At 32.9% G+C, this 16823-nt stretch overlaps 5 protein-coding genes across 9 annotated transcripts; 3 read left to right on the top strand and 2 right to left on the bottom strand.

Annotated features, from left to right (window-relative positions):
- Positions 1–85: 85 nt before the first annotated feature.
- LOC108782796 (leucine-rich repeat protein SHOC-2) lies at positions 86–3258 on the bottom strand. Of its 3 annotated transcripts, none has more exons than XM_018551162.1 (7): positions 3189–3258; positions 1874–2908; positions 1607–1793; positions 1001–1156; positions 679–873; positions 340–591; positions 86–275 (listed from the first exon to the last, which is right to left on the bottom strand). In XM_018551162.1, exons 2-7 carry the CDS (start codon positions 2241–2243, stop codon positions 206–208), a joined length of 1230 nt encoding a protein of 409 aa, XP_018406664.1. In that variant the 5' UTR covers positions 2244–2908; positions 3189–3258; the 3' UTR covers positions 86–205. The 3 variants fall into 3 exon arrangements, with proteins under 3 accessions (XP_018406664.1, XP_018406665.1, XP_018406666.1); XM_018551163.1 differs by lacking the exon at positions 3189–3258 and having other exon boundaries at positions 1874–2337; positions 2622–2965; XM_018551164.1 differs by lacking the exon at positions 3189–3258 and having other exon boundaries at positions 87–275; positions 1874–2233; positions 2622–2965.
- Positions 3259–3912: 654 nt separating this feature from the next.
- On the top strand, positions 3913–6817 carry Nop60B (dyskerin pseudouridine synthase 1 Nop60B). The gene is made up of 8 exons (XM_018551171.1): positions 3913–4015; positions 4328–4431; positions 4538–4870; positions 5230–5640; positions 5750–5870; positions 6065–6336; positions 6449–6658; positions 6740–6817. Exons 1-8 carry the CDS (start codon positions 4006–4008, stop codon positions 6815–6817), a joined length of 1539 nt encoding a protein of 512 aa, XP_018406673.1. The 5' UTR covers positions 3913–4005.
- A 762-nt stretch (positions 6818–7579) lies between these two features.
- On the bottom strand, positions 7580–9351 carry Rpn11 (regulatory particle non-ATPase 11). Of its 2 annotated transcripts, none has more exons than XM_018551174.1 (6): positions 9232–9351; positions 8908–9027; positions 8688–8837; positions 8344–8607; positions 8016–8282; positions 7580–7863 (listed from the first exon to the last, which is right to left on the bottom strand). In XM_018551174.1, exons 2-6 carry the CDS (start codon positions 8998–9000, stop codon positions 7702–7704), a joined length of 936 nt encoding a protein of 311 aa, XP_018406676.1. In that variant the 5' UTR covers positions 9001–9027; positions 9232–9351; the 3' UTR covers positions 7580–7701. The 2 variants fall into 2 exon arrangements, with proteins under 2 accessions (XP_018406676.1, XP_018406678.1); XM_018551176.1 differs by lacking the exon at positions 9232–9351 and adding an exon at positions 9113–9210.
- A 476-nt stretch (positions 9352–9827) lies between these two features.
- LOC108782836 (COX assembly mitochondrial protein homolog) lies at positions 9828–11232 on the top strand. 2 transcript variants are annotated; one of them, XM_018551215.1, is made up of 3 exons: positions 9828–9954; positions 10243–10347; positions 10914–11232. In XM_018551215.1, exons 1-3 carry the CDS (start codon positions 9900–9902, stop codon positions 11126–11128), a joined length of 375 nt encoding a protein of 124 aa, XP_018406717.1. In that variant the 5' UTR covers positions 9828–9899; the 3' UTR covers positions 11129–11232. The 2 variants fall into 2 exon arrangements, with proteins under 2 accessions (XP_018406717.1, XP_018406718.1); XM_018551216.1 differs by lacking the exon at positions 9828–9954 and adding an exon at positions 9992–10045.
- Positions 11233–12255: 1023 nt separating this feature from the next.
- scf (Calumenin B scf) lies at positions 12256–14535 on the top strand. Its single transcript, XM_018551170.1, has 4 exons — positions 12256–12635; positions 13061–13631; positions 14074–14189; positions 14313–14535. Exons 1-4 carry the CDS (start codon positions 12531–12533, stop codon positions 14499–14501), a joined length of 981 nt encoding a protein of 326 aa, XP_018406672.1. The 5' UTR covers positions 12256–12530; the 3' UTR covers positions 14502–14535.
- Positions 14536–16823: the final 2288 nt, after the last annotated feature.

Here is a 16823-nt window from a genome sequence, read left to right on the forward strand (position 1 = left end):
GAATTTAAATTCCTTACTAGGCATTATTGAATAATCGTTCTTGATAGCCATGATGCTGCGAAATAAATTACAATTACAATAAGTTAAAGAGTTAATTTAAAAACTTATTGACACAAGATTTCAGTTGAACGCGCAAGATTTTTTTATTCTCTTAACATTATATATACAGAAGCGGATTGATTAGATACCCAGTTAGGAGGATTCATCAATTGATGGAGTGCCAATGAAGATTAATAGTCGTTGTACTTGAGTGTGCAGCAAACGCAGTAGCACAACTGCAAATTAAAAAAACTCACAAACTGATATACTCAGGTACTACATGATTATTTTGTATGTTACCTTCTGCTACAACATAAAGCGATCGTTATCATAGATTCTGCATAACGGTTGACACCGACAATAATCCAAGCTTCTGTGAATATCGGTTGCTGGCATTGAGAATTTATGCAGATACCAGTGGGCCCGTTTGTTAATAAATTGTACAAAGTATAACTCGTAGACAGTGTGAAGTCCAGTTCAATATTTTTAAGTGGTTTGTAGAGTATTGTTACGTTTGCAGGAGAAACGGAAACGTCGAGCGTGTGCTTATATCTGAAATGTATTTACATTAAACCTGCGAGATACTTATATTTTTGCAAAAAGACGACAAGATTCCTGTTTACAAGGTTCCTTAATTACCTTTCGGTATAAACTTTCCTTAGCGCTAATTCCAACAAAGAAGAAGTCACGTTTTCATGAACTTCATGAATCTTTAGCATTTGCCGTGGTAATTCGATTATAACATCGGCATTTATTTCATGTAGACCCTTCATTTTTATGTACAATTTTGTATTTGTGTTTAGCATATTTGTGTCATAATGCGTCTTAAAACATCTGTGATTATATGTACATAAATTGTAAATTTACTTTATACAGACTTCAAAAGTAAAATAACAATTGTCAGGATTTATTTTTTTATTTGCGCATAATTTATTCCTATTTGACACTCTAACGTGCTTACCCGAATGCCAAACATTCTCTGTCGCGAACAACCGTCGTGCGTAGTTGCGAAAGTAATTGAAATAGAAGCGGATACGATACATAATTTAAGTATTCGTTTGCATCGAATCGTATACAGGGAGCTGATAGAAATCCATTCAGTGGCAAATATTTCAACCTGCAGAAACATTTATTGAAATACAAAATTCGTAACTCGATTAATTTGTGCTTGTATTCATAATTTGTTGTTATTTCGAGACCATCTTAAGTAATCTTAAGAGATGTACTAAAAGGTTTGCTTGAATGAAATTATCACTGTGACATGATCCATTGTTAATGCCAACATTTCATCAACTTTGTTATTTATTTCATCAGGGCGAGGAGCTCAATGTCTTAAGATGCTAATGTGACTCTTTGATTGATTCATGATATCTTAAGACACTGTATATAAGACAATCTCTTAAACATAAGAATCGACTGTGAATATCGGTCTTTGATTGGTTTATGACATTTTAAGACAATATTTAAAATGATATTAAAATTAAAAACAGATTATGAATATTAGACTTTTTATAATTTGATTTGTAATAATTAGAATATTTATTCATATATTAATAGAAATAGCAACCTGTTTGAACACACAGAGATCATGGTAAGTTCAGGAGCTATGGTCAATCTGTTAGGTAATTCCTTCAGTCGATTGTTATCCACATATAGCTCTTGAAGTCTTGGAAGAGAACCGGTCCACTCCGGCAGTGCGACAATCTGATTACCCGAGACAGACAGTATTTCCAGATTATTCAGTTGGCTCAACTCTGTTTTTGTTTCATTCATGTGAGTCAATAAACCTCTTTTTTCCCCTTTAAACGCAACAATCTAGTAGTCTTAAACTTACCAATTGGTAATCTCTTTATAAAGTTGTCATTCAAGTATAAGGATTTTAGATTGCTCAGATTGCCGATGCAGCCAGATATCAGTTCTAATTTGTTGGCACTTAAATCCAGCACTGTCAACTGAGTCATCTCACCGAGTTCCACAGGTAACTGTTCAATCCGATTGCCATACATGTACAAGTTGGTCACATTGAACAGCTCCGTGATCCACGGTGGCAGAGTGGTCAGTTTGTTCCACTTCAGATATATCTCTTGAATGTGACTGCCGTGTTGTCTTATTACCTCCGGAAACTCCATGAGACCCCGACAGTTCCAATGCAGTATGATTTTGCTTTTGACCTCGTTCGCCATCTCTACAGGATCTGGATCCATGTTTGAAATGTAAAATTAATTAGAGTACTCCGGGAAGTGCCGGAGCCAGGGAGTGACTTTCAACATCGAGATCGGTAGGAATCGGTCTGTGAACCTGAGATTAGACATTAGCAATGGACGCAGGCCCGAAATAACTCGGTTTGCTCGCTACATCAGCTGTATTAAAATAAACTTTCGCGTTGGTACGGGTAAAATAAGCTTTACAGGGACGCATGATCGTCGTACTGGAAAAGGAGCCAATTAGTCTGACATTCGCTCACCCATGACAAATTATTATTATTGTTAGTCGGGACTAGTCGGGATTGCGGAGTAACAATGTTAATTATCTTAATTCATCTGACGCGTTAAACAAACGAAGTGTAGTATAGGAGTATATACTTTCTCGTGTCTCTCCTACGGCAGAAAATCCAGTACGGATGCATTTTTAATTTCACGTTATCTTTTGTTTTCTTCAGTCTTTTGTCGTATCCGTTTTATATATTTATCAATCTCACAAAATCAGTCAATCGTCTTCTTCTTCTTCTATATTTAGTTAGGCCAGATCCTCGCAGACGAAGTAAACATAGCCAGTCATATCCAAGACACCTGGACACTTCCAACCTTCCACATCAGGCTTTATCCACAAAAGATAGATAAAAGCTCCAAAAACAAACCAATCGGTCAATCTACAAGAGAGAAACTTCTGCTCCTACACACATTATACGCACAGTAGTGACACTAAATTAAATAATGCGATCTGATTTTTGAAGTCATTACGATAATCATGTTTCTTATCGCAATGAACATTGTAATAACAAACAGGTTTATTCATTAAAATATAAGGAAAAACAAACTATTTGTAATTACATCAGTATTAATTAACAAGCATCAAAATCTATATGAAAGTAATTTAAGAATATTCTTCGATCTCTTGAGATATTACTTATTAGGGAGTTTTTGCAATACCGTTTATTCCAGATACGGTGAAGTGTGAACGCTAAAGTTACGTTATCCTTTCCTTACGGCTACTTTCACCAACTTAATCGGCCGATTAGTCCATTAGAATTGACCAATCGCGTCTGTCGTCAAAACTAAATGATAAATACAGTTGGTCAATACTACAAAGTTACTGGAATGGTTAAGTTAAACGGAGTTTCAACAAAAAAAAAAAAAAAACAAACAAACGAAAGCGCAAACAAACAAACAATAGCGCTTTGACACCGAATACTGAGCTGCTTTCACATGCAGCGTAACTTGCGTCAGCCAATCAAATTGTCTCAACAAGAATAAGGAAGTAGTTAATGATACAATTTGATTGATTGATACAAGTTGCGCTTACGCAAATTACACTGCATGTGAAAGCAGCCTCACTTTCAGCAATGCCTGCTATAAATGGCTGCGTTCCAGCAGAGAAAGCAGCTTTGCAACAATTGTAAAATTTTTTAATATAATTGGTATTACCCTTACTTCCTTATTAGATCTAAATGTATAAGTCAATCATATTCATGAATTTTATAACAGTTGTAAAGCTGCTTTTTCTGCTGAACGCAGCCAATTCTATTCTCAAACTCGGCGCCTTTTCGCGACTTCTGCGCAGATGCATTTTCCTACCCCCTTCCCCTCCTTCCCGTCCTAGCGGAGTCTGCTCCGCTCGGCACTTTCTTTTCTCGCGAGTATTTGCTCCATTTTTGGCGCCGTACCGCATTGGCGTATTGCTTCCATTTCAGTGAATGTTTTACCAGTTTAACAAAGTTTCGGCATTCCAGTTTTAACAAATTTTGAAATGGAAGAAGGTAAGTGATATCGTTCTCATACTTCTTTTAATATTGCGTCGACTTCTATCTGCATTATTCCGGATTGCGTCGTTTCTGTTATGTATTTATATAGTAATCCTATGGTGAACACGTGTCCGCTCATTGCAATATCGGTCGCCTACAATGATAGTACTATTTAAAATATTAAAACAAGCTAACAAAAAGCTAACAAATCAAGAAACACTGCCCGCTACATTTATTTCGATAAATATAACACGTGAAAACTAGTTTGCTTTGTTTAGTAAGTAGAGGTTAGGGTAGATTAGGCTATATCTTTTAATTTTCTTTTAGAGAAAAGTAAGAAAAAGGATAAGAAGATGACGACTAAATACGAGATCGAACCTTCGAAAATGGAGGTGAAACTTGAATGTAAAGACTGGCCTCTGTTATTTAAGGTAGTATTTACTTCAATAAATCTTTATATTTCACATGATCGCAACAATTACATGATATAACTTGAAAGATTTGAGAGATAAATTTCTTATTTGTTTCTTATTGCAGAATTTTGATAAAATGTTGACACGCACGAAGCATTTTACTCCATTAACCAGTGGTTCTACCCCACTAAATCGAAGCTTATCAGAGTATATAAAATCAGGCTGCATCAATTTGGACAAACCATGTAATCCATCATCGCATGAAGTAGTAGCTTGGATAAAGAAAATCTTAAGAGTGGAGAAGACTGGTCATTCTGGTACATTGGATCCCAAGGTATCAGGATGTTTGATAGTCTGCATAGATAGAGCAACAAGACTAGCCAAGTCACAGCAGTCTGCCGGAAAGGAATATGTTGCTGTATTTAAGCTTCATTCTGCCGCAGAAAGTATTCAAAAGGTAAATATGGATCATTATGGAAAATGGAATAAATAAATATTTAAACAAATATGATTCAATATGACATAGAATAAATAAATATTTTTACAAATAAATTAATATATAGATAATATGTATGACTGGAAATCAAATAGTGACCAAGTCTCTTGTCTGGCAAGTGATCACTCCATTACTGATTTGTAGTTATTTATTCCTCTTAAGAGCATGTACAAAGCTAGTAAAAATTATTGTTAGATCCATGAGATCCTACCTGACAATTATGCGAAAAAGTTAATATTCATTTTTTGTTAACCAAAAGATAAACAATCAATATCCAAAAGGCATTTCATATTGATTTCACACTAATACTGATGATTTAGGTGAATCAAGCCTTGGAAAAATTGCGCGGTGCTCTCTTCCAAAGGCCGCCGCTTATATCGGCGGTCAAGAGACAGCTCCGCGTCAGAACAGTTTACGACAGTTGGTTCCTCGATTATGACCAGGAACGCAATATGGGAGTATTCCGTGTTAGTTGTGAAGCTGGCTCCTATATCAGAACTATGTGTGTCCATCTTGGGCTCTTCTTAGGTACCGGTTGTCACATGCAAGAACTTCGAAGAAGTCGTTCTGGCGTTTTATCTGAACAGGATGGTATGGTCAGTATGCAGGATATTCTAGATGCCCAATGGCTATATGACAATCATGGAGATGAATCTTATCTGAGAAGAGTTATAAGACCATTGGAATCATTGCTAATAAATCACAAAAGAATCATCATGAAGGACAGCGCTGTATGTATTCCACTCGTTTTACCTCTTGCAAGAAAAACGAATGTTATGAATAAAATAATGAATAGAAAGGAAACTATTATAACAGCTTTATGTTGTATAAATTTATTAGGTAAATGCAATTTGTTACGGAGCTAAGATAATGTTACCAGGCGTTTTGATGTATGACCAAGGGATAGAATTGAATGAGGAAATTGTAATCGTAACTACCAAGGGCGAAGCTGTAGCAGTTGGTAAATATATTTTTAATGTAACGGTAATGCTTAACTCAACAGTGTTCAACTTCTCGTATTATTCACCCCTAAAACTGTTTAACTTAATATTCATCTTATTATTTTTTATATTTATATCTTTGTAATACATATCCTTATATATGATCTTCAAATTGCTTCAAACAATACTTATTTTTATCTTACATATATCTCAGCTATAGCTTTGATGTCTTCTCCAACCATGGCCGCGTGTGATCATGGAGTAGTTGCAAAACTGAAAAGGGTAATCATGGAGAGAGATTCATATCCAAGAAAATGGGGTTTAGGACCAAAAGCATCGCAGAAAAAACGTATGGTAGCTGAAGGATTGTTAGATAAATATGGAAAACCAAATGAAAAAACACCTCCTGAATGGTCACATAATTATCAAGATTATCAAAATCTAGCAACATCATCAGTGACAACTGCTTCATTGACTTCAACAACGGCAAGTCGATTACTCTAATGTCTTCCAATATTTTTTTATAAACACACAGACACACACACACACACACACACACATACATATAATATTAATAAGATATTTTTGATAAATGTAGACGGAAAAGAATGGTGACGTAATTGTTAGTAAAAAGAGGAAGAGAGAAAATGATACAAGTATAGTAGACGAAGCAAAACAAGAAACGTCGGAGATTTTAGAAACATCATCGCCGAAAGATAAAAAAAAGAAAAAAGAAAAGAAGAAGAAGAAGGAGAAACATGAGACGGAAGGCGAAGAGTCTGTTGTAATGGAAGAAGTTACCAGTGGGGTAATTGAATTTTTTGTCACAATTAGATATATGTAATTTGAAAATTTATTATATTATAAAATACTTATATGTGTTATATAGGAATCTATGACAAAAGAAGAGAAAAAGAAGAAGAAAAAGAAAAAGAAGGATAAAGATCAAGAACCTATGTCGAGTTAGATCGATATTTAAAAATGAAAAATTTTAGATGAAACTGTTACAGAATGAATGTACAGTTATTTTTTTTATTGAATTATACATCATTATTCTTCTAACAATAAGTATATGTTAAGAGAGAATGTTTTAGTTTTATATATTATACACTATTTGCTTGATTTTACAAAAGGTTTGTATTCTGAAAATCTAAAGGAATGCAAACTATCTCTGTTTCTTTAATTTACGTTTCCTAATCTTTCTCTTATGTTATCTATCGCATATCTCTCTCTCAAATACGAATGTATAAGTCTAAATTAGTATTCTAGTTTATTGAGTTTTGGTAAATTAAATTCAAAAAATTTTTTTATACTGTGTATATATATATATATATATATAAACTTTTTATCACGCGAAAACAAGAATCATGTATAGAGTATATTTATGTAATTAATGCATTTTTTATGTTTACATTATGCGAATCTATATGATTATATTATGAATATAATTAATGATAGATTACACAATGTATTCACAGATGTTTCCAGTATCAATATCATAATTATAAATATCTTATTTTCTGTTTTCTTTTTGTTATATATTGTACTTATTCCATATTAGACGTCAGCAATATTTATTGTATGCCTCATCTTTTATCCATTAACATTTATATATATAAAAACATTTACATATTATAATTTATAACAATGTTTATTCAATTTGATAATTATATCAAAATTTTATAAAGAAAACATATTTTTTCATAAAAACGTGATAAGAATAGCACCCATGTATTAATTCGTGTTTTGCATTGTGTCCACTTTGAAAAATAACAAAACGTCATATATTTCTATTTTAAAAAGATGTATATTTCCTTTAAATATCATATTGCAAGTGATGTATCGGAAAAGTTATTTAAATACAACTGTATCGAGCATAGCTCCCAAGCACTGAACAATATTTGTAGCCATTAATGTGTCGACCTTCTCTTCCAAATGCCGTTTTGGATCTTGCTTGCCCACATTCTTTATCGCTAATTGTTCGGGTGTCATCTTTTCCTCCTCTTCCAAAGCCTACAAAAACAAAACTTTGTCATAAAAGATATTTAATATATTCAATATACATATACCATACAAAAATGTATAGCTGTATATATTCAATACACATATATTATACAAATATATATGTAAAGCTTTCGAATTACGCTTGCAGTGCAATGTTTCACCTTATTATAATTCTTCGCAAGTTCAAGCATCTCAGAAACAATATTCTCATTAAGTCGACTGTGTTCCGAATATTCGGCAAGAGTAAGACCATCCATCCATGTTTTTTTGTGAAGATTTAGCAGCATCTTTTGTTCCAGTTCGTTCTTGCGATAATTAATACTAATACTGTAATAATGCCGATTCAATCCATGTATCAACGCTTGAACAGACGGCTTTTGTAGGTGACCTAAATTCGACGTCGTTTGTCTGGGTTCTTGTCCTAAAACCTGCAATCGGTACGACAGAGTTACAAGTTGGAGAACATAGAGTTACCACAAATATACTTACCATCATGTTAGGATTTATTAGTCTAAATGCATCAATAACAACTTTTCCTTTCACTGATTGTATAGGATCAATGACAACAGCTACCGCTCTTTCACTAAGAGCCTCAAAGGACTGTTGAGTATTAATGTCCACTCCAGACAGCCAGCATCCGAATCCTGGATGGGAATGATACCAGCCAACTACCATTTCTGGCCGACCAGTCTGTTTTAGCATGTCCAACATCTTTGCTTGGAACACTGGATCTACAGCTTCTACACTAACACCCTAAGAGAACATAAAAAAGAAAACAAATGACATTTACAAAAATAATTTATGAATTTTCTCGCTTATATCTTAACAATTACCGTTCCTGTTTGCGGCATAGCAAAGACGTCGATAACGCGAACAGTATAATCGTCAACAAATTCACCCAACATCAAACCCATCACTTCCATCGGTACTCCGGCACGGCCGTGCTTAAGCATTTTCAAAAGAGCCAAGGACGATATGTACACCTATAATAATGCAAAAAAATTAGGCAACATGAAGGAAACAAAAAAATAGAAAGCTTTAAATGATAAATACCTGCTCAGCTGTGTCTACAACGGGTGCATCAGAAGGTGGTGGCCCTTGATTTAGGCCTGGCATCCCACCGCCTAGTCGCAACAGTCTGTCCATTCTGATGTATTATTCAACTTTTACACTCTGCAAATATTTGAAACACATTGTACAATTACATCACAAAACCTTTGGAAATCCGATATGTCATATGTTATATGTGTGTACGTACAAGCTAACATTTAGAGGTTAGGAAAAGAACGCTACGTGGATTTCTTATTATCCCTTGACGATTTACAGTTCAAAAGTGACGCATGACTCTTATCAGATTAGAATATAAGTTGTTCTTACGATTACTCGTCTTCAGCAACAGAATTTTCGCTTTGTCGCGACAGAACGAACGAGCGTTCCTTCTTCTCCAATCAACAATGACAAGTCTCTCTCAAATGTGCACAATCACGAACGCAACCTGCTGGTTTGCTGCCTAGTGTTGCAAGACGGCGACACAAAACTGTCAAATCGTATATTACATTTTATCGTACATTTTATATTAATATATATATGTAATATTATATATCGTTTACATTTTATTTATTGTCTCAATTTCTCTTGATTCTCTCGACTCACAATCACAATAAGAACTCACATAAAAATACATATAAATGTTTTTCCCGCGAATTTGAGTTTTAAATTCTCTTTCCTAAGAAAAATCGACTTTTTTTTTTTAAGCATAGTATCAATAAAATAATAAAATATATAAAAAGTTCAACTTTATTTAGAATATTATTTTATGACTTTCATCGTAAAGATATTTCGAAAGCATTTTATATAAAAGTACGAACGAAAATGTCTTTTTATATTTATTACATTTAAACACACGAATCTGTTATGACAGTCGATCACGTGGTTTGACACACATGTAATGGATGCGGATAAGTAGTGGTGGAAGCGAAAGATCTTTCAACTTAGCTGTAAAAACACATTTGTGTCTGCTATTCTACTCCGAAAGCTCCAACAGCATGAAGGAATACTCGGTGCTTTCGCCGAAACTTGGCGGAGGACCGAAGGGATTAGGTAAACTTTTTATTCCGACGCGTTCTTCGCGAACATGCGCCGTTAAATAACTTTGTCGCCAGTGTGGAATGTCGAGGACTATTAATGACAGGTTAGAGTTTTTAATCTCAACAAGAGAGTTGAGCGCGACCGGCGACGAGGTTTTTATACTTTTCGTGTTTGAAGTCTAAAATCCGCTGATAATAAAAAATTAATATTTCTTACTTAGCAATTGATGTATTCGCTGGGATCTCATAATCTCTCCTTCTTTCAGGCTGTTGTGATATTTCATGTTTATATTTATTTCAGGTGATCCTAACGACAAAAGTTTAAGGAAGGTAGAGAAAGATGTGTTGGTACCTAAGTTGATGCGAGAGAGAACCAAATCCGAAAAGTGTGTCAACGAGGTTAAAGGTAATTTATCTGAATCAGATAATTTACCTGGATAAATTATTTTCCAGATAACATTATTTGTTGTTATAGCTGTATAGGATTTTATTTAAGACTTGAACTTGGGAGAGAGAGTAGTCAAATGGTATGAATTATTGGATTTGCTTTTATTTTATTATTTTTAATTAATTGCTAGCAAATAAATTAAAAAATCACATTTAATTTACTAATTTATTTTATTTTTCTCTTACAATTATAAACTGATTCTACAAATTGAACAAGTTTAAATTTATAATACTAGCATTTGGATTCTCAGAAAATCTTTGTATAACTTCCACTTCCAATTCTTTTTCTTTTCCAAAATTAATTTCTTGTAAATACTTATTAAACATTGCCTATTTATATGAGTTTAATTATATTTCTGCTCTTTAAGATTTAATGGTCTCCTTTGGCTATTATTTTTGTTATCATTTTGATATCAAGATGTTATTAAAATCATAACAAAATTATGTGATGACAAATAACATTATCTTGCTACTTGGATTTACTTCAGTGAGAGTCAAATGTAAGAAACATCTTCTTTTCCATAGAATTTCACGATTGCTGTCTCAAAACTGGTCTACTGCACGTGGTAAAATGTAGGAAAGAAAATGATAAGATGAAGGCCTGTATGGAGAAGTGGTTCTACAATCAAGACTTTATTAAAGAATGTACAGAGCAGTATCTGGAGGAAAGGAGTGAATTTAGAAGAACTGGTATTCCCAAAAAGCAAAGAAACATAAGATTGCAGAGCTCATCAATGTGAACATACCATTAACCAATAGACAATTGTACAGAGATATTATCTAGATTGTGTACATTTTTCACTTACATTTTTAGATATAATCTATGATTGGTCTACCAATATTTTACCAGTAAAAATAGCTTTGAAAATTGTTTAGAGGTTGCTTTAACAATGCTAAAAACAGTGAATTATTGAAAATTAAAATTAATTTTGATTCTTGCATTCAGTTCATATTATAGTTGAATGTAAACTTAAATTGTTGCTTCTATTGCTTCTACCTTCTGTGTGGTATTGTAAAATAATACTGTATGTATATGTGCCATTGTAACATAATGATCAAACATTTTCAATGAGTACATGATAAACATTTAAACTATAATAGTACTTTGTAGGTACAAAGATTTAAAATGGAATAAAAAAAATACAGACATTTGACTAGTATAGAACCGGCACATTGTTGTTTTAAATAAAAGTTTGTTTAAAAAATTACAGTCACGCGAATTTAATTCCCAAATTCTTGAAGCTGTGTAACTGCTGACTCCGCTTAAATCGCCAACTTCTAGAAACTCACATTATTACATACAATTTTTTGTAGTCTGTTTTAATTTAATCAGCGATTAAATTATCAAATAATACTTACAGTATTTTATTAATATATTACCATAATTATCAATTTTTATCGTTAAAAGAAAAAACTAAAAACGAATTAGTTAAATAAATTAACTAAATTAATTAAATAAATTAATAATTCTACCGATCGAGAATTATCCAAGTTTAAAAATACAATCTGTAGAACATTTAGCGACTGGATTTGTTTACCTCATTGACGATCGGTAGAATTGTTAATTTATTTAATTATACAATTTGCCCTTACAGTCTTTTCTTTCTGACGACGAAAAATAATTCTTCCATGTACTTTCGCGAGATCCGCGAGATCGAGAAATCTAAAAAAAGAAGCGCGAGTGCGCTTTATTTAAAGAATTTCCGTAATAAAGCCTCCGTTATCATCACCGCGGTCCACGTGGAGACTGTGGATTCGTTTTCTTGAGGAGGCCAGGAGGGAGCATCGGCCGCTGAACGCCTGGCGTGCGTTTATCGTCCGCCGTATGATCAGCATGCAGGGACGCGACTCGTCGGCGTCGGTAGCGTCGTCGCGGCGCGTCCTCCTATAAAGAGCGCGACGAGGTGGGGGTGTATATTGCGTTACGATCTTTCTTGCTGATGTGGAAGTCGCGCGAGCCGTGCCAAGAGAGGTCTCGTTTCGATTCTTGACTCGTCTATACCGTTTCTTCATTCCGACGTAAAATAAGAGAGACGTCCCGTAAATTCTCCGAGTCTCTCGGTCGACGATCTCTCCCCTTTTCTCTCTCCATTGTATCTTTTCCTTTTTTTTTCCTTCGCCCCGGTGCACGATCTCTGTGGAATGCGAGCGCTCATGTTCCTCCAAATCCTAATCATTTTCTCCATCCTAGCTACGGCGATCCCGAAGCAGGTGATCCCGGACGGCGAGCATCGCATTTTGAATAAGGTTAGAGAAATCATAAATTGCCTTTGATAATTGTTCTCGGATTCTATAATTGATCAAATAAAAATCAGTCCTAACATTTAAAGCATTTTTTTTCTATGACAGAAAAGTGAAGTTCTATTGGTAGATAATGTGACATTTGCATTGTTTTCTTACAAAATATCACTGGACAATGCAGGATATAATGTTTCTTCAACTTATTGTTCCTTCACAGTGTTGTATTATATAGCACAAAAATATTTTAAAACATTTTAAATTATTCCAATTTTCTTCATAAAATTGATCAATAAAGTCTTAACTGCATTCCATCTTTCTTTTTTCAATATATAAAACTGTATTATCTTTATTCAAAATTTTTGTTATAGTTATGATTGTAAGGAATAAAATAAGAAATGATTCAAAAACTTACAAAATGCATTGTATTCTAGGATGCAGGCAGTAAAGATCACTATGTCCACTCCCAACACAACCCGGCCTATGATCATGAAGCTTTCCTCGGAGAAGAAGCCAAAACTTTTGATCAATTGACTCCCGAGGAAAGTACCAGGCGATTAGGGATAATTGTCGATAAAATAGATAAGGATAGCGACGGCTATGTGACGCAAGAGGAACTTAAGGATTGGATAATGTACACACAGCAACGTTACATCAGGGATGACGTGGAACGTCAGTGGGCATCCCACAATTCGATAGGAAAGGAGAAATTGACTTGGACAGAATACAAAGACATGGTTTATGGCGATATGGAGGAAGAAGAGGCAGAAAAGCGGGAGAGTGACAAAACAGATGAGTCGTTCTCGTATGCTCAAATGTACAAAAGAGACCGCAGAAGATGGTCTACTGCGGATCTGGATGGCGATGATGCTCTGACCAAAGAGGAATTTACTGCCTTCCTTCATGCGGAAGATGCAGAGCACATGAAGGATGTGATAGTGCTGGAAACGATGGAGGATATTGATAAGGATCAAGATGGAAAGATATCCCTTGCAGAATATATTGGTAAGGAAATGATAAAAATTTTTCCTCAAGTTTTTTACATTAATTAGAACATTCTTCAGAAATATTGAGAAATCTATCTTTTTCTTAGTTTTCCATATACATATAAATTCTGTAATATTCTAAGATTTCTAATTCTGTAATTTCTGAAAAAATATTTATACTTTTTCAGAGATATAAGATTTTATTAGAAATTTTAGAAATCTTAAAATATTTTAAAATTTACATGTATGAAGAATTCTAGAAAAGATATATAGATTAAAAAAATTTTTATTAGTAATAGAAAACATAAACTATTCAAGCTAGGTATTTTTTGCTAATATAATACAAAATCTATAACTAAAATTAAATGTATAATTATTAAATTTTCACTACAATGTCGCTCTAAAAGGCAGCTTAAACAGTTCTTGAATTTTTAATTTTAAATTTTTATCTCTTTCTACAGGCGATATGTACAGAGGCGAAGAAGGTGAAGACGAACCAGAATGGGTAAAGAATGAGAAAGAACAGTTTTCCTTGTATAGAGACAAAGATGGGGATGGATTCTTGAACGCTGATGAGGTAATTAATTACTCTGATATATCATTTAGTTATTGAATAAAAATGTATACTGGAAATATTGAAGAGAACTGCATTTTTTATGAATTGATCTGATAAAACTGTCTAAATTCCAATTCGAAACAGGTAAAAACGTGGATTATTCCTGCGGAATTTGATCACGCTGAGGCAGAATCGAGACACTTGATCTACGAAGCAGACACAGATGCCGATCACAAGCTGACGAAGAACGAAATTTTGGAGAAATACGACATCTTTGTAGGATCTCAGGCGACGGACTTTGGCGAGGCGTTAGCGAGGCATGATGAATTTTAATAAGATGCAATCGCATAAGAAAAAAAACACTCACAAACAAATTACTTATAATAATTAAATCTACTTAAGATATAGTTTATCTAAGAAAAAGAATACTTATTTACTTAGATGTTTTATATATCGTGGTATTTACATAATTGATATCGTAGAAACATGCATGAAATATGCCTATAACTGCCAAAAATTGTAAATTTTGATTAGCTGTTGTTATAATAAATTTTTTATATTGTCATTTTATATTAATTCTCCATTGTTTTCTCCAAATACTTTGAGAAGTGTTCACTCTTTTTAGTCGCGTCAATATAGTCAATATGTAAATAAATAGGCACAATAAGAGTCAATTCTCACTAAATCCGTTCAAAATGTAAAGGATATTAACAATTAATACAGAAGAAGTTTAAAAAGCGCATGTAATTCACAAAAAGCAAAGTTAACAAAACAACATTTTTTAAATCAATATAGTTAATTATTATATAATACTTATATAGTTAATTATCTTTCACCATTCATTAATTTTTGTCACGTCCTTTATACTATCATGCTATACATTGATAACGATTGTCATATCTAGGACACTGGTATTGTATGATCATGATCGACTTTATCAGATAAGTCTTCAATATCCCAGCAAAGTGAGTAATATACGCGATATCGTTACGTGAATTAACTTCTAAATATGTAAAAATGAAAGAGATATATTTGGTTGTACTTTTAACAATTTGCGTGTATGTATTAGGTAATTGTATTTATTTCTCTTTACAACATTATACACCTCGATAATGCCTTACAAATGTCGCACAGTCATAATATAAGTATCAAATAACATCGCGTAGCTTTTCAGGCCGTTAATATATTAGTAATATACTTTAAAAAATGTTGCTTAGAAATGTTTAAACTATCATTAGTTTTTCATTCGATATTCAGCCGAAGAATAGATCGCAAAAAACCTCTATTCGCATATATACATGACATGTAAAGCATTAAGACAATTTTTGTTTTGTGTAAGTGTTGTGTGTATATATATGTAAATATTGTGTGTGATATGTGTGTGTGTGTGTGTGTGTAAATAATTACATACACATAGACATATAAATTATAATATATATAAAAATACGAGGGACATATTTGACTTAGTCTGTATCACATTATAAACGAGAGAAATGATTTTTCGAGCTAAAATACATATATAAAGAATCATAAGACTTAATATATATAGATGATGCAAAGCTATTTGAGTCTCTGATTTAATTTATGTACGATTTGATTTCATTCGACACTTCACAGTTTATCAGCTGTTTGTAAACTATATCTTCTTAGAATTATCTTAGTTTTGTATATAGCAGCAGATATCAAAGGGCCACATTGCTTTCATTTCACATGGCCAGGCCCTTCTCATGCAGAAGTCAACAAGTTAGATTGTGAAGAACATAACGAAGATAATCCATTTACTCCTTGTATAGAGCCATTGTTTTTTCGTAAGTGTATAATATTCGTATTTATTTTCAGCAATAAATTCGATTATTAAATGATATTTCATCATGATATATATTTTCAGATGACACAAAGCCAAATGTAACTAAACTATGGGAGAATATAGATAAAAATAATAATACAAAATACATACAACGAATGCAACCTGGTTACGTTTGCGTAAGCTATACATATATGTACAATGGCGCAGGTAAATATACTTCACAATGACAAAATAGAATTGATTCAGATTTTATGATCGGAATATTTTTATAGATATAAGTATAAACATAATGTTATTTTTGTAGTTATGAACATTAGTTATTTCCATGGAAAAGTTACAGAAGACCAAGTTACACCAATCATATCAGGCTGTTATCTCAAATACGTATGTATTGTAAACGCTTTGTAATTAATTTCGTCTTTCTTTACTATTATATTCAGTGTGAGCATTTTACGACTAAGTATAAAATATTATATTATATTTTTTTAAATATACTTCTAGACTGAAGGATATACTATCGAAGTATGTGCCTGCAAATCTAAAAGTGGCAATTTTATGCCCTGCAACTCAACGATAAGAAATAGATGTTCAACACTAATTATTTTTGCAGTTGTAGTCGTTTCCCTGTTTATGTATAAAATTTTCGATATTCCCTGACATTTTCAATTTATTTTATTCTTTTGATATAAATGAAATTGTACAAATTATGTCATATTTAATATTTATTACAATTTATGTGCAACATTATCAATCAAGCGTATATCTTATTACAACTTTGTAGAACGCGCATGTATATTCAAATTATATACAGAGACAAATAAATCATATAATATATGATGTAATTAAAA

This window comes from Cyphomyrmex costatus, unplaced genomic scaffold (assembly GCF_001594065.2).
Source record: "Cyphomyrmex costatus isolate MS0001 unplaced genomic scaffold, Ccosl1.0 scaffold135, whole genome shotgun sequence".
Lineage (NCBI taxonomy): Eukaryota > Metazoa > Arthropoda > Insecta > Hymenoptera > Formicidae > Cyphomyrmex > Cyphomyrmex costatus.